At 40.9% G+C, this 21,724-nt stretch overlaps 1 protein-coding gene across 1 annotated transcript in view; it reads left to right on the top strand.

The window, feature by feature from the left end:
• The first annotated feature begins 1,437 nt into the window (after positions 1-1,437).
• LOC138956176 (QRFP-like peptide receptor) overlaps positions 1,438-21,724 on the top strand; it is a 36,475-nt gene continuing 16,188 nt past the window's right edge. The window contains exon 1 of the mRNA XM_070327611.1: positions 1,438-2,195. Within this exon, the coding sequence (XP_070183712.1) occupies positions 1,964-2,195 (232 nt within the window). The 5' untranslated portion in view covers positions 1,438-1,963. The remainder of the gene's footprint in view (positions 2,196-21,724) is intronic.

The following is a 21,724-nucleotide window of genomic DNA, read 5'->3' as shown; positions in this document are numbered from 1 at the left end:
TGCCAGAGTTCTATTCGGTAGGTTATACACAAACACAAACAAATCCCAGCATGCATACCCTGGAATGGGAAAATGACTGCCTAAATTGTATGAGAAAAAAACCGGCCAAATACGTAAAAACATACTCGTGCCTAAGAGTGTACGTAGGAGGCCGCAACCAATTATAATTACGCATAAGAAGATCAGCCCCCACACGGTCTACTCCTTGTCGTGGGGTGGGGGCTTGAGTATCTCGATAACCCGGAGAGCTATGCCAGCTATGTGTGCGTGCGTGCGTGCGTGCGTGCGTGCGTGTGTTTGTGTCTCTTTGGTTTTTTTAAATGATTTTAATATTTTTAAATATGCAAGTCATATGTGTGTGTCTTTTAACTTTATATTCATTTTGCCTGAATATACAAAAATACATTTTGTTCCTGGTTTATTCTTCAAAAAAATTCATCTTTTGATTAGCATAATGATTGCCATCTCTTTGTTTGCAGAATTTACCCCAGAAACTTGAACAAGTCCACAAAGAAAAGGATTAAGGTTGTCAGGTTTTCAAAGGAGTTTGCCGAAGCAAAGATTACTCACAGCTTCCAGTTCCCGAAATCTGACAACGCTGACGTTTACTTCGTAGATCATCAAAAGTATCCTCGCCCACTTCGCAAACCACAGTTTGTCGAAGCAGCTTTCTTCGGCGATACCAGATTACACGATTATGCTTCCCCAGACGACGAAGCATCGGCAAACTAGTGACATATGCTTCGTTAATACGCTACGGCTGCCCCACAAGATAGCTCTTCAGTCTTCTTTTAAACTTTTCAAGTTCCTTATATATTACACTTTTAAAAGTGCTTTGTAAGAATAGCTGCAGTTTCAAATTAACTATCTGATTAAAGGTAAACGAACCATTTTCCCTCTTCTGTAATAGAGACGTCACGCGCTACCACGACATCGTGCGTCGCGCGGTCTCGCTGGCAGTGAGTATGCCCTACGGCAATCCTAAGACTATGATGAAAACAGTGTGCATCGCCCGTCGCGAACAGAGCATGCTCTAAAACGTCAGAGCTGTGAACAGGAGCCAGTGTTGTGAACAATTCCTAGCGCGTGTGTTTTTCTGGTAATTTTTAACTTTAGCGATGTAAATTCAATGATCACAATCCAGTGGCATTATTGAGTTACAGTGTATACTTGATATAAGTCACTTTTTTCAAAGCAAATAATAATTTTCGTGAAATCAATTCACGGAATGAGCTTAAAAATTGAGCATTACTTGGCCATTATTTTGTTGTGTGTTTGCTCGAGCAAAACGAGGCACCAGATTTGTCTCCCTTTGCAGAAAACGCATACTTTCTGCCCTTATATTTGTCTCCCTTTCGTTCTTTAAAATGACCTTTAATGCTAACAAGATTAAGTTCTGAAAATTCAGAGGCTTAGATTGCAGCAGAAAAGCGTCCCTGCATTTACAACGCTAAAGATCAACATAATCGATTTTTTGCATCCCAAAACTGTCAACAGCAGCTAAGTTCTCTCTTTCCGCGCGGTTGATCTGCCTTCCAAACATCTGCAACATTGAGATTCTCTGTTCCAAAGCGGGAGAGAAATTTGGAATGGCAAATCTACAGTTGTCTTCCGTCTATTCATCAATTCATGTTCTCATTTTGGGTGAAAATCTTTAGATCTGTGAAACAGCAGCTAGGAGTTATAAAGTGGGTTTTTTCTGCCTTAACAAATGCAGCAGTGAGATTCTCTATTTCTACGCGGGTGAATCTAGCTGAAAATTTGCCTCCGAAAAAAAATTTGGGATGAGATTCTCTCTTTCTTGGCCGTGAATCTAGCTGAAATTCTGCCTCTAAACAAAAACGTTGGGGAGGGAGAAATCTCTCTTTCTGCTCAGCAGACGGACGACGTCTTACTTCGCAAGCGGTGGCTCTGTCTTCACCAGAGGTGGCTCTGTCTTCACAAGCGGTGGCTCTGGTTAAAGATGGCGGAGCTGTCGGGCGCGGAGTGGGCGTTCATCGTGATTGTGGGGCTGGTCCTGTTGAGTGCCGTGGTGTGCAACATCTTGGTGATGGTGGTGGTGGGCGTGACGCCCAAGCTGCGCAACCCCACCAACGTCCTCATCTGTAACATCGCTGTCAGCGACCTGCTGCTGTCCTCCGTGGTCCTGCCCCAGAACCTGCACGACATCTCCCACTCTGACGACTACCACGAAGGTTAGAGACGACGTGTCTGTAATGTGTGTTTTTCAGTGTGTGCTTTGTTCACCTACGTGTGTACACGCAAGCACATGACCAAGTGCGCACGGCAAGTAATCCATGTACGAGTTCGGTGGGTTATAAAAACACGAAAATACCCAGCATGACTCCCCCGAAAGCGGCGTATGGCTGCCTGGATAGCGGGGTAAAAAACGGTCATACACGTACAAACCCACTCATGCAAAAACATGAGTGAACGTGGGAGTCTAGCCCATGAACGAAGAAGTAGAAAAAGAAGTTCACCGATTGCTGTTTTTTCCCTATTTCATTTGTTTGTAGCTGTTCAAGGCTGTGCTATGTAACAGTACTCTTAGTGATATTTTTTGTCCTCCTGGTTTCACGAAGGAACCTTGACATCGTTTTATCTTTCATTTTATTAATGCGGATCATGCAATTCATTCATTTTATACGTTGACATGCAGCTAGCACAAAGGCATGATGTAGTAAATACGGGCAGTTATTTGTATAGTGTTTTATGGTTTTTCATAATAATGTTCTTCATGTTATCATTTATTTGTTTTTAAGCACCAGTGCCGTCACAGTCAAAAACTCAGCATTCAATCTGCTTACTTTTTGTGTGCGTTTTCGCGAGAAAGGATTTCTCCACACATTAACAGGCAGGCTTTCTATGAATAACAGAGGAATGATTTTTAACATTCTGTCAAATTTTAAAATGCTGTTTTATTGTTTATATATTTTTTTGATATGCTACACTGGGGAAAAATTGGCGTATTGCAACTTAAAATAAATTACTCCAGAACCTAACAAAACTTCAAATTTCAATGCGTTTATCCCATTGTGAGCTTACTATTATGCCACAGTTTGATTGGATTTTGTTGTAGTTGTCGCTGCGATCTTGCTTTGAAAATGTGCGACAGTCTAAATGTCCAGTTAAACCATGTTAAAGACATGCAACACGTCAAGTTATGATGGTGTTAAAGCTTTCTTTTAACGCAAAGTAACTCCATGTTAATACAGACTAAACTTACAAATTCCTTGTTTTGGTGGTGCTGCAGCTTGCCTGTAATGCTGTTAATTATCTTAAAATCGTTTATTTAACGCTCTGTGAAAACATTGGCGACATGTGTCTTAGATTAAAAGCACACACAGGCGCGCACATAAACTTTCCCTTTATGTACAGTATGTCGCCACCCTCCCATCCCCCGCACACTCTCGGTCATCTAATTAAAAGTCGTACTAAGAGATACTTGGATATATATGTTAACATAATGTTATTGCTAGTAAAACATGCAGCACCCCATTTTATGTTGGTGTTACAGCATGCTTAAATGCATATTAACATTATGTTTTGGTGGTGTTAGGCTTGCAGCTTGTTCATGTAACACACACCATGTTGCACCGAATGGTGTTCACGTCATTGTTTTCACCTAAGTGAAATTATGTGTCTGCGGAGAGCATGATGTTTGGGGATTGTGTGAAGTTTCATGCTTTGATAATGCACTTAATTTGCTGACCAGTCACATGTTGATTTACATTAAAATGCACAACCCTTCACGCATTATGTGAACATCTTAACAACACTTTTGTTGTAAAAGTATTACACACTTTATTCAGAATGGACAAAAACAAACGCGCTGATTCACTACGTACAAGACGCTAAGGACTATATTGAGTATAGAGACAGTATTCATCCACACTAAGCATAATTGGATGACCACATTTCCATCAGTAAATTACCTCCCTTGTGAGTAAGAATTGTGTTTATGTTGGCCTGTGGAAACCGTGGCCATACATGTAACCTAATTGTATGTTAATTACTTCCCTTGGGTGAACATTTTATTATGTCGGGTTATGTAAGCCTTGCAAAACCTATACACTACTAATTGGCTTCAACCGTTATTGCGCAGAAAATATACCATGGAAATAACATCATGTCTGTGAGTCATTATTCACTAAAAAGTGAAATGTTAAGCTATAGCATCATGAACTTCTGAGCACGACTGGATTTTCACGGCACATTACAAAGAGTAAAACTAACTGAACTGCTAAGGTGAGGCAGTAATCACTTGTTGATGCAGAATTGACTGAATTCTGACAGTGCCGACGTTCTCAAAACAAATTACTGCAGAAGATGGTTGACATATTTAGGCCAGCTTGTTTGTGTTTTTATTGGTTTCTGTACCCCCCGCGGGTTAGGGGGAGTCCCATATTGGTTGGGACTAGAAAGAATTTACCCGATGCTACCCAGCATGTCGTAAGAGGCGACTAACGGTTCTGTTTCTTCTCTTCTTTTGTCTTATTTCTGCCTTACCAGTCCTTTCACCTATATTTCCTTCCAAGAAAACTCTCCCTACTATTCCCTGCAGTTTTCCAATTCTTTTCTTGTTGTCTTATTTCTACCTGACTGGATCCATCACCTTTAGCCTATTTCACTTACCAAAAGTCTTCTTTTCCACATCCTTATTTCTCTGCACCCCGCATGTCGTATGAGGCGACTAACGGATTCTGTTTCTCCTTTAACCCTTGTTAAGTGGTTCTTGTATAGAATATAGTCAATGTTTGTAAAGATTTTAGTCAAGCAGTATGTAAGAAATGTTTAGTCCTTTGTACTGGAAACTTGCATTCTCCCAGTAAGCATATATTGTACTACGTTGCAAGCCCCTGGAGCAATTTTTTGATTAGTGCTTTTGTGAACAAGAAACACTTAACAAGTGGCTCTATCCCATCTCCCCCCTTTCCCCTATCCCATCTCCCCCCTTTCCCTCGTCGCGATATAACCTTCGTGGTTGAAAACGACGTTAAACACCAAATAAAGAAAAGAAAGAAAGATTGGTTTCTGTAGCGATCAACGTCAACACCCGAATGCACTCATGGAAACGAGTGGGCCATCGGAGCGTGTTTTCACTATTGCTGGGGATACTTTTGTGCAGACTCTCTTCTGTGTCCAAACATCAAGCTAAACAGTGAAAGTCTCAGTTCGTGTTTTCCACGCTCTGACTTTTACTGTAAGCATGATATCCTTGTCGTGTGCATGTGTGCGCGCGGATGTGTTTGGACACCGAAGAGAGTCCGCGTAAAAGTACACTCTGTATCCGGGAAAGTTCACACAGGGTAGGGTGGTACTTTAACTAGCTGCAAAGCAATTAACGCCGCTTTCTGTCTGATCGCCTGGGGGCAGGGTTAATTATTGGTAGACGCCTTGCACTCTATCTACTGTAGTCTCCCGCACGCATTTACCACTGTACAGTCTCCGTCCCCCCGAAGGGCCGATTGAGATTGATGATTTACATTTCTCTTGGGCCACATCTGACTTTTGCTTGGACAGTGCTGTTGATACTTGGAGACAGTCCGAGAAAGAGAAATTTTGGTCGTTACTTTAGGCCAAAAAAAAAAAATAGGTCTGTTTACGGTAACATAGGCCAAAAAAATAGGGTCGGTAGGTCGGGATTTTTTATTTTTTTAATTTTTTTTTCCCAAAAAAACATATTTTACGTTATTTTGCCAAAAAAAACGAGATTTTTTTTTTTCCCCAAATGCCAAAAAAGAAGTCTAGGGTCGCGCGAAAAAACTAGGGTCGGTCGGGTTACCGTAAACAGACCTATTTTTTTTTTTGGCCTTAAGACTGAAGAAGTGGGCCATTGTCTCTTTTTCGATTTTCTTTGTAGGTTCTAGTGTTTCAGTTATGGGACATTTTGAGCTCCCAGCGTATAAAGAAGCTTTTACCGGCTGTGGAGACAAAAAGAGAATACAAAGACACTAACAAGCACAGACACAGACAAAGGTACAGGCAGACTGACAGACAGACCTACAAATAGAAGACATTAGGAGGGGGTGGGGTGGGAAGGGGGGGGAGGTTACATGACCAGTCAAAGCCAAAAGAGAACCCAAACTCAAGACTTATCCATGCAGACAGCATATTTAAGCATATTATGATAATTTATCTTAAAAAAATGTTTTTTTCTACACGTGCTCGACACACCTCTCTCTCTCTCTCTCTCTCTCTCTCTCTCTCTCTCTCTCTCTCTCTCTCTCTCTCTCTCTCTCTCTCTCTCTCTCTCTCTCTCCCTCTCTCTTCTTTCTCTCTCTCTCTCTCTCTCTCTCTCTCTCTCTATCTATCTATCTATCTATCTATCTATCTATCTATCTATCCAACTCTCTCTCTCTCTCTCTCTCTCTATCTAGTCTCTCTCTCTCTCTCTGAGTCTGAGTCTCTCTCTCTGTCTCTCTCTCTGTCTCTGTCTCTCTCTCTCTCTCTCTCTCTCTCTCTCTCTCTCTCTCTCTCTCTCTCTCTCTCTCTCTTTCCTCCAGCTCTTCTCAGTCTATGTTCATTGAGAGACTCAGTTGAAATGTCTTTTTAATTTTGGACGATAAATCCTCGATTCCCATTTAAGAGCAACAAGTGCTGCAATCTGTAACTTTTCTAATCGGCTTGTTTCGTGCAGTCAAAGGGAGAATCGTTTGCCCGACTCTTTGAAGTCAGACACTTGATCGAATGCACACAAGATTGAATGAACTCTGTCGCGGATGGTCCAACCAATGAAGGGTTCATGCCAAGAAAATATACATTCGATCAATGTTCAAAAGTCTTATGATAATGTGTTATTCGGTCAAGCGTTCATACGAGTAATTGTCTATTCGATCAAATGTCCATTCGATAAATTGTCTTTCGATAAAGTGTCATGGAACCGGAAAATCTGCTGGCTGTTACGGTTGGACGCTAAAAGTGAACTGACGGATCAGTAAATTGAATTTAAAGTTTCTAGAACAAGTTAATGCACTTTAGGCGCAGCCGCCACGGACAATGGTCTATTCTTTGAAGTCAAAAGAACGAAGCTCGAAGCAGACTAAATAATTGTTGCTTTTGTCCCAGGGTGGAGTTTACTGGACTGTGGCGGTCTCCATGGTTTTGGGGCAATTCCTGTGAAACTACAGGTCTTCAAAATGAAAATTATCGGGACAAAATAGCACTGGAGGAACTTGGAGTATTATAGTGATCGAACTAAGAAAAGAGTGAAAAGATAGTCATGTAGCTTTCCCGAATTTATATTTTTTTTCTACCTGACATCTTTGAAGAAGCAACATTTTTTTAGCGTGTGTGTGTTTTTCTGTCCGCGTGTCTGCCTGCGTGTCTCTCTTTTGACCAGTCGGTTAGATGGTCGGTCATCAGGTCTGTCTGTTACTTGTGCTTTCTTTCTTTGTTTGGTGTTTAACGTCGTTTTCAACCGTTCAAGGTTATATCGCGACGGAGGGAAGGGGGGTGATGGGATAGAGCCACTTGTCAATTGTTTCTTGTGCTGTTTGTGATGCCAAATATATTATATCATAAATTATGTCTGTCTGTCGGCGTGTGTGTACTAGTGTGTCTGTCTGTCTCTTTCTCCCTCTATGTCTGCCTGTCTGTCTGTCGGTGTGTGTGTATGTGTCTGTCTGTCTCTGTCTCTCTCTCACTCTCTCTTTCTCACAGTCTCTGTCTGTATGTGTGTTTGTCTGACTGTCTCTGTCTGTCTGTCTGTCTGTCTGTCTGTCTGTCTGTCTGTCTGTCTCTCTGTCTCTCTGTCTCTGTCTGTCTGTATCTTTCTCTGTCTGTCTCTCTCTGTCTCTCTCTGTCTCTGTCTCTCTCTCTCTCTCTCTCTCTCTCTCTCTCTCTCTCTCTCTCTCTCTCTCTCTCTCTCTACGCCAAAGATATGCTGTCCATTGTATATTCTGAACATATTTTTGTTGTACTATTGCTACATGTTCGATTGCTACCAGCTTGTACTTATAATTACTTGCATAGTATGCATTTGATTTTATGAATAACCACATATGTATGCTCTTCATGCCTCATCTTCATCATAATCATCATCATCATCATCATCATCATCATCATCATCATCATCATCATCATCATCGTCATCTTTATCATCACGAGCTGAAGTTTTCGGACTTTTTAACTTTTTAATTTTTAATTTTTCAATGTTATCATTGTGTGTCTGTGCGTCCCAAGGACAGATTGTAAGAAAAGGCGTAGCCTTAAATCTTAATCCTTGTTAAATAAAGTTCAATTCTCTCTCTCTCTTACGTGTGCCTTTTTTGATGGTCAAAATACGTTTATCATTATGTGTGGTGGGGTGTTCAATTGTCTAGCTGTCTTGCAGTGTTTGTGTATCTGTAGAAATCTCATTAGTCCTGGCTGATATCACTTTTTCTCTTGTCCACCCATCTCTCTCTATCTGGTTGGCAACCGCTCCTTAAATTTGCACACTGTCTGCGTCTTTGGTTGTAGAAAATAAATAACTGTTTTCTGTGTCCGCAATAGCAAAGCGCTCCTGCGCGCGCACACACACGCACACACACACACACACACTGACACACACACACGCACGCACGTTCGCACGCACGTTCGCCTGCACATACGCACGCACGCACTCACGCACCGCACGCGCACACACACACACACACTGACACACACACACACTCACACACACACCCACACACATACACAATGTACACACACACACATACACACACACACACGCACCTAAAGTGTGGATGGTTACCTAAGAGGCGGCACTGGGTGCAGTGCCTTTCTAGTGCACTTGCACTACAACAGCACTGGGTGCAGTACTCGCTCCGGCATCGAAGAATTTTGCACTAAAAAATGCACAAAATTTGACCTATTTCGTCGCCTATAGAGGACGGAAAGAATGTCATTTTGAACATTGTTATGACATTCTTTCCGTCAAAAAAGTCAATTTAACGGTGTTAAATGAAGCGACCATCCACACATTTATGGTTGCCATCCAGAGTTTAGGTTGCCATCCACGTGTGGATGGTTGCGTTATGGTGATTTAGGCAACCAAACCTGTGGAAACGGGGGTACACATACACACCACACACACACACCACCACACACACACACACACACACACACACACTGACACACACACACAGAAAGAGAATACAACGAACCGACAAATTATCATGAAGAGACAAATTACTAACTATTTCTAGTACTGTGAATACATATGATTTGTATCACACACTAACCCGTCTTCATTTTAATTCTTGACTTCAATGTGCAATCAATACTCTGTATTATGCATTTTGCATTCTGTTAAAAGCCTTTTCCTTTCCGATTTCGCCCATGCAACCGCTCTTCAAATTTGCACACTTTCGTCGACTATGAAGGAATCTAGGCTATAGACAAATGCGGATAAACCCTCCAGCTCCACCAGAACGATTCATTTTGATGATCATAATTATACTTCTGATTAGTGACTTGTATACAGTATGGTGCTCGTTACGTGCATGTACTTTGTGCAAAGCCAGAAAATCAATTTTGGAAACTGAACCAGAGACTGTATAGTCTCTGAATGAACACCCTTATCAATCGTTATGAAATCGCTCGTCCATTTCTTGACAGGTTACAGGGGAAATGAAATTACATTGACAAGAAAATCAACCCCTTTCCTTTTGTCGTGTCGAACGAAGTGATTATAGCTTGCCAGTCTGCTTTCAAATGTGCACTCTGAGTGTTTGTGTAATGAATATATCTCTCTGCGTCAATGTGGTCTTCTTGATCCTGTTTGTTTATCCGCCTGCCTGCCTGCCTGTCTGTCTGTCTGTCTGTCTGTCTCACTCTCTCTGTCTCTCTCTGTCTCTGTCTCTGTCTCTCTCTCTCTCTCTCTCTCTCTCTCTCTCTCTCTCTCTCTCTCTCTCTCTCTCTCTCTCTCTCTCTCTCTCTCTCTCTCTCTCTCTCTCTCTCTCTCTCTCTCTCTCTCTCCCTAAATCTAACATCTAAATTTTCGACATTGCTAATACGAAATCAAGATATTACCGAGACTGTAATATATGTTCCGTTGCACAATCCGACCATAGGTCGGTTAACATAACATATAAATTATGTTCATTTCAGCGTGGTCCATCATATTGGAAATTTAATGATAGTTTGTTAAAGGATCATATCTTTGTTGATGAATTGAATTTGATGTTGGAAGAATTTGAGATACAAGATGAAATAAGGGAGGATCACGTAAAATGGGACTTGTGTAAGATTAAAATAAGAGAATTTTGTATTCGGTACAGTAAGGAAAAAATAGATGTAAGTTTAATAGACATGGGGAATTGTTGGAAAATATGAATAGGATTGACAAAGCCCTTGTTTTAGATCAAGATAATAACGAATTGTTGATGGAAAAAGATAAAGTAAAAGCTGAACTGGAAATTTATTCAATACAGGAAGCTAAGGGAGCCCAAACTAGGTCCCGAATTAAATTTATTGAAGAAGGAGAAAAAAATACAAAGTATTTTCTCAATATGGAAAAAACACACTCGAACGCGAAAATTATGGATCGTCTTGCTAAAGCAGATGGTCAGGTGATAACAAATCAGGATGATATTTTGACTGAACAAGTCCAGTTTTTTAGAAGGAGATACGAAAAAAATATTGAGTTTGATGAAAATTTGGTTGAACAGTTTTTGGATGGTGTTGAAGTTCCTCAATTAACAGAACAGCAGAAGACTGGAATTGATAGTCCGATCACTTTAACAGAATTGTCGACTTCCTTAAAAAATATGAAAAACGGTTCCTCCCCTGGATGTGATGGTATTACAACCTCCTTTATGAAGTTCTTCTGGTGTAAAATAAAACACATGGTATTGAATTCCTTTCATGCATCTTTTTTAAAGGGAGAATTAACCGTCACACAAAAACGGGCAATAATGATATTAATTCATAAGGGTAAACAATTACCAAGGGACGACCTTAATAATTGGCGACCGATTTCACTATTAAACACTGATTATAAAATATTGGCGAAGACTCTTTCAGTTCGCCTATCTAAAGTTATTTTAGATATTATTGGTGAAGATCAGTATGGTTTTTTGAAGGGTCGAACCATTAGTTCAGCGATCCGGCAAATAGACGATTTAGTATCGTATGTAAACGAATATAATAAACCTGGGTTCCTTGTAGCACTGGACTATAAAGCTGCATTTGACACGATTTCCAAAGAGTATATTGTGTATGCATTTAAACGATTTAATTTTGGTGCCGTCTTTGTAAGATGGGTAGAGATTCTATTGTATAAATCGGAAAGTTGTATCAATTTTATGGGCTGGTTATCGGAATGTATTGAATTAAACGCAGGTATCAGACAGGGCTGTTCTTTTTCACCGATGGCCTTCATCCTTGCATTAGAATTGTTGGCCTTGAAAATTCGAAATGATGGTTCAATTAAGGGTCTGCCTCTGCCAAAAGAAACTAATGATAATTATGATATGTTCTTTAAGATATTATTATATGCTGATGATGTGACCCTATTTCTGAACGATATGGATGAGTTAAAAAACGCATTAACCCTTGTTACCTATTTTTCCAAATTCTCTGGTTTGGCAATGAATAGACAAAAAACTGAAATCATGGCCTTGGGCAGTAATAAATATGGTAATGAAAATGAGTGCGGGTTAAGGTGGACTACAAAAGTGAAGATTTTGGGAATTTATTTCAGTAGCTCCTCATCGGTCTCTGAGATTGAAGAAAACTGGACAAGCCGTATTGAAAATATACGACGCAACATTGTAAAATGGTTTAAACGAAATTGTAGTATCATGGGGAAAATATGCATTGTGAAATCTCTTTTGTTATCGCAGATTATTTATCCGTTGCAAGCACTGGTAATACCCGAAAAGGTATTGACTGAGATAAATACTATGTTTTACAGATTTATTTGGAAAAAACGATTTTCAAACACTAAGGCATTTGAGAAAGTTAAAAGAAAAGTGATGTGTCAAGAGTTTCCTGATGGGGGTTTAAAAATGATTGATGTCATTGATATGCAGTCCTCTTGTTTGTTGTCCTGGGCGGCAAATTTATTGAAAGAAAAGCAGGAAAGTTGGAAACAAATACCGATACATATGTTCTCGAAGCTTGGTGAAAGGTTGTGTTGCTTCCAATCTAACACCACGGTAAAAAATTTTAAAGGATTGGGATTAATTAAAAATGTATTTTGGAAACAAGTTTTAATTTGTTGGTTGAAAAATAAGGACATGATTCAGAGAGCAGTAGGTGGAGACATGTTATTAAGAGATACGTGTTTATGGAACAGCAAGGATATAATCTATTGCGGCCAAACCCTGTTTTTTAGCGACTGGATTAAAGCAGGCGTTTGTCGAGTAAAGGATGTATATGTTGGTAATGAGATTGTGCCCTTTAATATTATGCAGCAGAAGGTTGGATGTAAGCCCACAAGATTCTTTGAATATAGGGTGATTTGTACAGCAGTTAAAGCAGCAACACTACGCTCTGCAAATGGAAATGTATGTGGATTCAACGATTTAAAGAACCTGAGTAAGCCTTGTCAATTTCGCAAATTAATTATAAAGGAAAAATATGTGGAGCCGGTTGTAGTTAAATTTTGGGAACATAAATTTGATTTCAGGCCGGGAAAAGAGCAATGGTTAATGGTAAACAAAGTAACCACTGAAACAAGATTGCGAATGTTGCATTGGAAAATATTGCACAATATTTACCCCACAAATATTTTATTGTATAAAATAGGCATTTCCGTGAGTAATTGCTGTACTCACTGTGAGAACGAAATTGATTATATTGAACATTTTTTTTACTTTTGCCCGAAAATTATGTCCATTTGGAAATGCGTTGAGGATAAAGTGAATTGTAAATATAATATGATTATTAAAATTACCGTAAAGGAAGTTTTTTTGGGCGTATTTGAAAATTCACAAAGTTCCAAGGCACTAATAAGTTATGTGAATTATTTGATTGTGATAGCCAAAATGTGTGTTGGTATTTATAGATATGGCTCCCCTCTGGATATTGTATGCATTTTTGAGAGGGAATTGTTATATAGAAAAGTTACTTAAAATACATTTAGATATAGTAATGTTAATGTTATAGTAAAAACATTACTTAAAAAAAAAAATTAAAAAAATAAAAATCAATGAAGAAGGATGCTCCCCGCCAACAACAACAAAACAAAAACAAACAAACAAAACAAAAAAAGGCAAAAAAGAAAGGGTTGAAGCAGCCTGCATGCAACTGAGATTTTAAAAAAAAAAAGAAGAAAAAAAAAAAAAAAAAAAAAAAAAGATATTACCGAAGTTGATAGCCATAAAGTCTTGGGAATAATTATTGACAATAACCTGTCTTGGTCAAAACATGTAGATACACTTTGTAAAAACACATCCAAGAAAATATTTCAGTTATCAAAAATCAAACACTTTCTAGACCTTCGCACAAGAAAACTTTTTTTTAGGCACATATTCAGTCAGCTATTGACTATGCTTCCACAGTCTGGGACTCTGCAAGTGCAAATACATTGAAACACTTGGGCAGTTTACATAGAAGAGCTGTTAAATTAATTATTTTTAAAAATACATCTCTTTCCATGACTGATTATAAACGATTGCAAGTTCTTCCTATCAAAGATAGATTTGCATATAACAAGGGTGTGATGATGCATAGAATTATGTCAGGGAATGCCCCTACACTCATTGCCTCAAATTTCAAAATAAATCATTATAGAAAATGTAACAAATTAATTACACCAACTCCAAGAATTGACCTGTACAAGTCGAGTCTATCATATTCTGGAGCAATTATGTGGAACGCCATTCCAAATATAATTAAATTACGAATTCATGAAACATCATTCAAGGAATATTACATGCTGTTTCTTTTACAAAACTTATAAAAACTATTATCAAGCAGCTGGCAACATATAACTGTACTCTCTGATTATATTGAAAAACATGATTATAATATAATTCATGAAGGATTTTTTGTTTGTTTTGTTTTTTGTTGTTGTTGTTGATACAAACACATATTTCTCTGTTATATATAATTTTCAAACATAGCTAAAGAATCCTAATGCATCTTAAAATGTCTTATTGGTTGCTTGACATGTTAATTATGGTAAATATGTCATTTGTACTATTGTTAAACTTATGTTTTATTTCTTCTTATTTGTTACCCCTCAATGGGCGAGGGCCGGATGAAAAGAAGCATGTATAGATTGCTTATTCTGTCACCCTCGTAAAATAAATTTCAATTCAATTCAATCCCCCTCTCTCTGGGCGAGGGCTGGTTGAAAAGAAGCTCGTTTATATTCCTTATGCCACAACCCTCGTAAAATAAAATTTGATTTGATTTGATTTGATTTGATTTGATCTCTCTCTCTCTCTCTCTTGTTGCAATTATATATATGCAATGTTAACTTTTTGTTCACACCCCTTCACAAGGGGCAATGGCCTAATGAACAAACCATCTACGTCTGCGCCTTTCTCTCTCTCTCTCTCTCTCTCTCTCTCTCTCTCTCTCTCTCTCTCTCTCTCTCTCTCTCTCTCTCTCTCTCTCTCTCTCTCTCTCTCTCTCCCCCTCTCTCTCTCCCTCTCTCTCTCTCTCCCCCTCTCTCTCTCTCTCTCTCTCTCTCTCTCTCTGTCTTTGTCTCTGTCTCGCGCGCGCGCTCTCCCTGATCAGATGATCCATACTGTTCGTGATCGCCGTTTGTGTGGGGGTTCTGGGGGGTTTGTCCTGTTTGTTTTTCTTTGTTTTTCGATCATGTTTTGTAATCGCAAGATAATCCGAGCGATACTTTTGTCGATGGAATTTCTGCAAGTGATATTAATACATACACCTGATTCACCCCACCGATTATTAGCCCATATTATTTGATGCTATAAACAGACATAGCGATTATGAATAAAGTAGACCATGTTTACCAATATCCATTCCGTGCAAAAAGCCGAGGATGAAATTTACACTCAACGCGTAGATGCTTGTACTTTCCATGTTATCGAACGCATTTGATGAAGTGTGGTTTTGTTCGTCATTGGCTTGATTGGGGCTACTCAGACAAAGCTTTCCGGTCTATGCTGACAGGTTTTTACAGTGTCATATATTTGAACGTGTAATTTGGCTAATTTTCGTGCCATTATTTCGAGTGAGAGTAGACAAAGAGATGGTTTGATGATATTCAGACTGCAGATTTTTCTTTGATTTATGTTTTCCCTTTTTCTAGAAGTATTTTTTTCTCTCTTTAAAATGAAGGGAGAACTGTGTCGTTGAGATGTATCTTGCCGTGTGTGTGTATGTGTGTGTGTGTGTGTGTGTGTGTGTGTACGTGCGGGCGTGTGTGTCAGTGTGTGTGTGTGTGTGTGTGTGTGTGTCAGTGTGTGTGTGTGTGTGTGTGTGTGTGTGTGTGTGTGTATGTGTGTGTGTGTGTGTGTTTTAGGTGTTATATATATATTTGAACGAGTTTGAACCCAATTTGGCTAATTCTCGTGCAATTATTCCGAGTTGATAATAGAGAATGAGACTTGGTGGTGGTGTTATATATTTGAACGAGTTTGAACCCAATTTGGCTAATTCTCGTGCAATTATTCCGAGTTGATAATAGAGAATGAGACTTGGTGGTATTCAGATTGTAGTCTTTTTTCTGATCTATGTTGTTCTTTTCTCGGGAATCGGAAAATTGTGTTGTTGGGATGAACTTTGTTGACATATTTTTTCAGTTCTTTGGCTTTCCGAAGTGGTCGAGGTCAAGCGAAGTCATCTTCTTCTTCTTCTTCTGCGTTCGTGGGCTGAAACTCCCACGTACACTCGTGTTTTTTTTGCACGAGTGGAATTTTACGTGTATGACCGTTTTTTACCCCGCCATTTAGGCAGCCATACGCCGTTTTCGGAGGAAGCATGCTGGGTATTTTCGTGTTTCTATAACCCACCGAACTCTGACATGGATTACAGGATCTTTTTCGTGCGCACTTGGTCTTGGGGGTGTTCGGACACCGAGGAGAGTCTGCACACAAAGTTGACTCTGAGAAATAAATCTCTCGCCGAACGTGGGGACGAACTCACGCTGACAGCGGCCAACTGGATACAAATCCAGCGCGCTACCGACTGAGCTACATCCCCGCCCAAGCGAAGTCATAAAGAACAATATATCAGTTATTAGTCAGCCCCTACCGATCCCACACACATAAACACTTTGATTAGTTTCACGTTCATCACGCACCTATCCGGAATTTTACATGGGATAATGGTATTTCTTCCATTAGGATGCATACTACACTTCAACAGCCTAGCTGGTTTCTGTACAGAGCTGGAATTAATGATTTTTCACTGAATTAATTTTGCCGATTGACATTGGTGTCAGTCACAACATCAATCAATCAATCAATATCAATCAATATGAGGCTTATATCGCGCGTATTCCGCGGGTACAGTACTGTTCTAAGCGCAGGGTTTTTAAAAAAAAAAATTTATGCACTTTATATCGCGCACATATTCAATGCGCAGGGATTTATTTATACCGTGTGAGATGGAATTCTTTTACACAATACATCACGCATTCACATCGGCCAGCAGATCGCAGCCATTTCGGCGCATATCCTACTTTTCACGGCCTATTATTCCAAGTCACACGGGTATTTTGGTGGATATTTTTATCTATGCCTATACAATTTTGCCAGGAAAGACCCTTTTGTCAATCGTGGGATCTTTAACGTGCACACCCCCATGGAGTGTACACGACGGGGCCTCGGTTTTTCGTCTCATCCGAAAGACTAGCACTTGAACCCACCACCTAGGTTAGGAAAGGGGGGAGAAAATTGCTGACGCCCTGACCCAGGGTCGAACTCGCCACCTCTTGCTTCCGAGCGCAAGTGTGTTACCACTCGGCCACCCAGTCAATTTAGCGTAAACATTTCGTACTGCACAGAAAGTCGCCGCGCAGTAGATTTTTAGTATGTGTCCCAGTAATAAGACGCTCATATATAAATGCTTTGCTAAGTGAGAGATCAAGATTTTTAACAAGCTGTTAAGTAAAAAGTGTGAAAAGATATGCATTTTGTATAACCTTTTTCATTCTACAATGAAAGTGTGTGTGTTTGTGTGTGTGTGTGTGTGTGTGTGTGTGTGTGTGTGTGTGTGTGTGTGTGTGTGTGTGTGTGTGTGTGTGTGTGTGTGTGTGTGTGTGTGTGTGTGTGTGTGTGTGTGTGTGTGTGTGTGTATGTGTGTGTGTGTGTGTGTGTGTGTGTGTGTGTGTGTGTGTGTGTGTGTGTTTGTGTGCGCGCGCAGACTATATTGAATTATGTTACGCGAAGTTTAATCTACTTTTTATCATTGTATTTTCTTGTGCAATGACGTTTTGTAATTGTGAGGCAAGTTTCTGTGTTGTAAAGACAGACAATAAAGTATTTGTTCCTGTTCTGACTTCTACTTCTTGTCGTTCGCTGTTAGATCGTCAGTCCGGATTGCAGGACGAAACGTGCTGTCTTCTCCAAGTCCACTCTGGGGCCGTATAGCTTCTTTTGTAGCGCTGTCTCCTCTGCGCAGATGGTGTCCCTCAGAGCACTGTGGTATGGACAAGCCTGCAGGATGTGCTCTGCTGTCTGATTCTTGCCACACGGACATAAGGGGGAGGGGGAGGTTCCTGTTCTAAGACCCAAATGTAAATATAGTTTCAGACACGGAAACTACCGCGTGAACTGAGAAAGAAAACGGACTTGCATCGGTCACGCATTGCCATGTCGGTTGAAGTAACGGTTAAAAGGGATAATACCTAATACCCCCATTCCACACATCCGTTCTAGCTTCCGTTCCCAGCCGTCCTGAGGAAGGCTGCCACAACAATGAGACGCTGCTCAAACGGCCGTTTTTGACATCTTTGAGCAGCGTCTGACCGTAGAGGCAGCCGTCCTCAGGACGGCTGGGAACGCCAAAGCTAGAACGGATGTGTGGAATGGGAACGCAGTGTGTGTAAGCGCTAGCGTTGCGTTACCATTGCGTTAAGTTCCATTAACGATCCATGAGTTCCGTTGCCGATGTGTTAAGGTTCCATTACCGTTCATTTGGAACGGGCGGGGAATGGCTAACATTTTGAACATGCAGCCCGAACTCACCCGTTCCTACCGTTCAAATGAGTTCCGTTAACGTCCATTGGCGTTCCATTAAGGTCCCCTCCCGATCCCTCCCGTTCCCGTGCCGTTCCTTGGTCGCTACGGGAACGGGACCTAGAACGGATGTGTGGAATTGGGTATTCCATAAATTGAGGCCCTCAGATCGCTTCCAACGTTATAACATAAGATTCTGCGTTACAATTAATGCTATCGCGCAGGAGGACTGCCTTTACTTCGCAAAAGTAAGCGTTTTAATAGCTTAATTCAATGTTGTAAAATAGGCAAAGAAAGAGCACTCTTTGATTTTTCAGTTTCGTTATGTGAGTTCGACAGATTGATTAAATGTATTAATTTTGCTTTACGCGACTTGTTGTTTTTCGTAGCTTCGCGTGTTTCGAGAACCTTGGCGGGGGGGGGGGGGGGGGGGGGGTCATGCGAGACCGATTCCAAGGATAAAATTTACTCGTTTTTTGGCCAATTATCAGACAATTGTCCCAAGTACAAACACGAACAAAGACCATTGAACAGAAAGCAAAGCCTGTTTGATGACACGCCTGAAGACTCTTCTTTCTGTGGTTTCCTTTTTTCCCTTTCTCGAGAAGTCTAATTGTTTTTTAATCAGGAGAGAACTTAGTCTTTGGGATGACATTTGCCGAAGGATCTTGTCTGTCCTGGGGCTTTCCGAAGCGGCCGAGGTAAAGCGAGGGCAACATCAGCTATACAGGTCCCCCCATCTCACTCCCACCATCACCCCCACCTCCGCCCTCCTCCCACACACCTACTACACTGTAAACTGAAGTGTTCCACTTTTGAACACACTTAATAGTGTTTTCCATGTGATCTACTTTTTCGAGTAGAATTATGTATTTCGTCACACAGTGTTCACAACTGGTTACAAAAAAGAGTGTTCAAAGGTGTTACACTTGAGTTAACAGTGCAGGCTGTAGATTATTTGTATGTGTCCATGTGCACAGAGGCTCTTGTAACCTGTACAAGCCTGTAGGCTCTTGTAACATGTTAAAGCCTGTAGGCTCTTGTAACCTGTCAAAGCCTGTAGGCTCTTGTAACCTGTCAAAGCCTGTAGGCTCTTGTAACCTGTCAAAGCCTGTAGGCTCTTGTAACCTGTAAAAGCCTGTAGGCTCTTGTAACATGTAAAAGCCTGTAGGCTCTTGTAACCTGTTAAAGCCTGTAGGCTCTTGTAACCTGTCAAAGCCTGTAGGCTCTTGTAACCTGTTAAAGCCTGTAGGCTCTTGTAACCTGTAAAAGCCTGTAGGCTCTTGTAACCTGTACAAGCCTGTAGGCTCTTGTAACATGTTAAAGCCTGTAGGCTCTTGTAACCTGTCAAAACCTGTAGGCTCTTGTAACCTGTAAAAGCCTGGAGGCTCTTGTAACATGTCAAAGCCTGTAGGCTCTTGTAATCTGTAAAAGCCTGGAGGCTCTTGTAACCTGTCAAAGCCTGTAGGCTCTTGTAACCTGGCTCTTGTAACCTGTACAAGCCTGTAGGCTCTTGTAACCTGTTAAAGCCTGTAGGCTCTTGTAACCTGTTAAAGCCTGTAGGCTCTTGTAACCTGTTAAAGCCTGTAGGCTCTTGTAACCTGTTAAAGCCTGTAGGCTCTTGTAACCTGTTAAAGCCTGTAGGCTCTTGTAACCTGTCAAAGCCTGTAGGCTCTTGTAACCTGTCAAAGCCTGTAGGCTCTTGTAACCTGTCAAAGCCTGTAGGCTCTTGTAACCTGTTAAAGCCTGTAGGCTCTTGTAACCTGTCAAAGCCTGTAGGCTCTTGTAACATGTCAAAGCCTGTGGGCTCTTGTAACCTGTAAAAGCCTGTAGGCTTTTGTAACCTGTAAAGCCTGTAGGCTCTTGTAACCTGTAAAAGCCTGTGGGCTCTTGTAACCTGTCAAAGCCTGTAGGCTCTTGTAACCTGTCAAAGCATGTAGGATCTTGTAACCTGTCAAAGCCTGTAGGCTCTTGTAACCTGTTAAAGCCTGTAGGCTCTTGTAACCTGTAAAAGCCTGGAGGCTCTTTTAACCTGTACAAGCCTGTAGGCTCTTGTAACCTGTAAAGGCGTGTAGGCTCTTGTAACCTGTAAAAGCATGTAGGCTTTTGTAACCTGTAAAAGCCTGGAGGCTCTTGTAACCTGTCAAAGCCTGTAGGCTCTTGTAACCTGTAAAAGCCTGTAGGCTCTTGTAACATGTACAAGCCTGTAGTCTCTTGTAACCTGTAAAAGCCTGGTGGCTCTTGTAACCTGTAAACGTCTGAAGGCTCTTGTAATTTGTAAAAGCCTGTCGGCTCTTGTAATCTGTAAAAGCCTGGAGGCTCTTGTAACCTGTAAAAACCTGTAGGCTCTTGTAACATGTAAAAGCCTGGAGGCTCTTGTAACATGTAAAAGCCTGGAGGATCGGTGGCGGATCAGTGGCGGTGGAGGTGATGGTTTTACACGGGAAGGACGTCATCTTTGGACAATTATCTAGCCACTTTCAGGTTCTTATCTCGAGGAAATAACAGAAAATGAGCGTTAAAACAGGAAACAAAGCCTGTTTGGTGACACGCCTGAGGAGTCTTCTTTCTTAGATTTCCTTTTTACCCGTTCTCAAGAAGTACGTTTAAATGGGTTTTTTAATCAGGAGAGATCTCTGTCTTTGGGATGACATTTGCCAACCTATCTGTGTGTGTGTGTGTGTGTGTGTGTGTGTGTGTGTGTGTGTGTGTGTGTGTGGGTGTGTGTGTGAATAAAGGTAACTGTGTCGCTTTGCCTGCCCTCTCTCCGGCACCGATATGCATATTTATCTTAAAATGTTACAGAACTCAATTTGTTTGTTAGAATATATCAATAATGTTGCCAAAAAATCTGACCTCTTTTCACATTTTAAAAACGTGTTTGGTTCCAATAACCAATAAAGCGACATGGGGTTGACCGGTGCAAAATGTACCGGATAAACGGGGATGCACATTTCAAGTACTAGTTGATTCATGGTCTTTTCGCATTAGGTGTTGCCTGGCCGATAGACGTGCTACAGTGGTTATGTGTTGAGTGTGCGAGTATAGATGTAGAGTACGTTCTCCCCTCGTCCGTTGTTTTTGACCTCATCAACACCCTCTCAAGTTACCTCCACACCGACCATCCCCCACCCCCTTCCCCACCCCCCCACCCCTCCACCCCCCCCCCCCCCCCCCCCCCCCCCCTACCCCAACCCCACTCCCTTCCTTTCTTCGTAAGCTTCGCGACATTTTTCATAGCATTTGATTACTTATTTCTCTTTCTCCTTCTTTGTCTCGGGTTGATGTTGTTGTTGTTGTTGTTGTTGTTGTTGTTGTTGTTGTTGTTGTTGTTGTTGTTGTTGTGTGTGTGTGTGTGTGTTATTGATTTTCCCTTTCCTTCACAAATACCTCTTGCTTGCCTGAACGTTAATTTAGGATTAAGGATGCAGAACTATTCACAGTAATTCGGTCGAATGAGCAGGCAAGAAAACGGGTTTAATTTGTAATTAATTTTTGTCTGTTCATGATCTTTTGCAGGATCTTCGTATTTTGTGTGTGTGTGTGTGTGTGTGTGTGTGTGTGTGTGTGTGTGTGTGTGTGTGTGTGTGTGTGTGTGTGTGTGGGTACGTGCGTGTGTGTGTTATTGATTA

This window comes from Littorina saxatilis, linkage group LG2, assembly GCF_037325665.1.
Source record: "Littorina saxatilis isolate snail1 linkage group LG2, US_GU_Lsax_2.0, whole genome shotgun sequence".
Taxonomy (NCBI): Eukaryota; Metazoa; Mollusca; class Gastropoda; order Littorinimorpha; family Littorinidae; genus Littorina; species Littorina saxatilis.
Note: the sequence above shows the minus strand (reverse complement) of the source record. Positions and strands in the feature narration are given on the sequence as shown.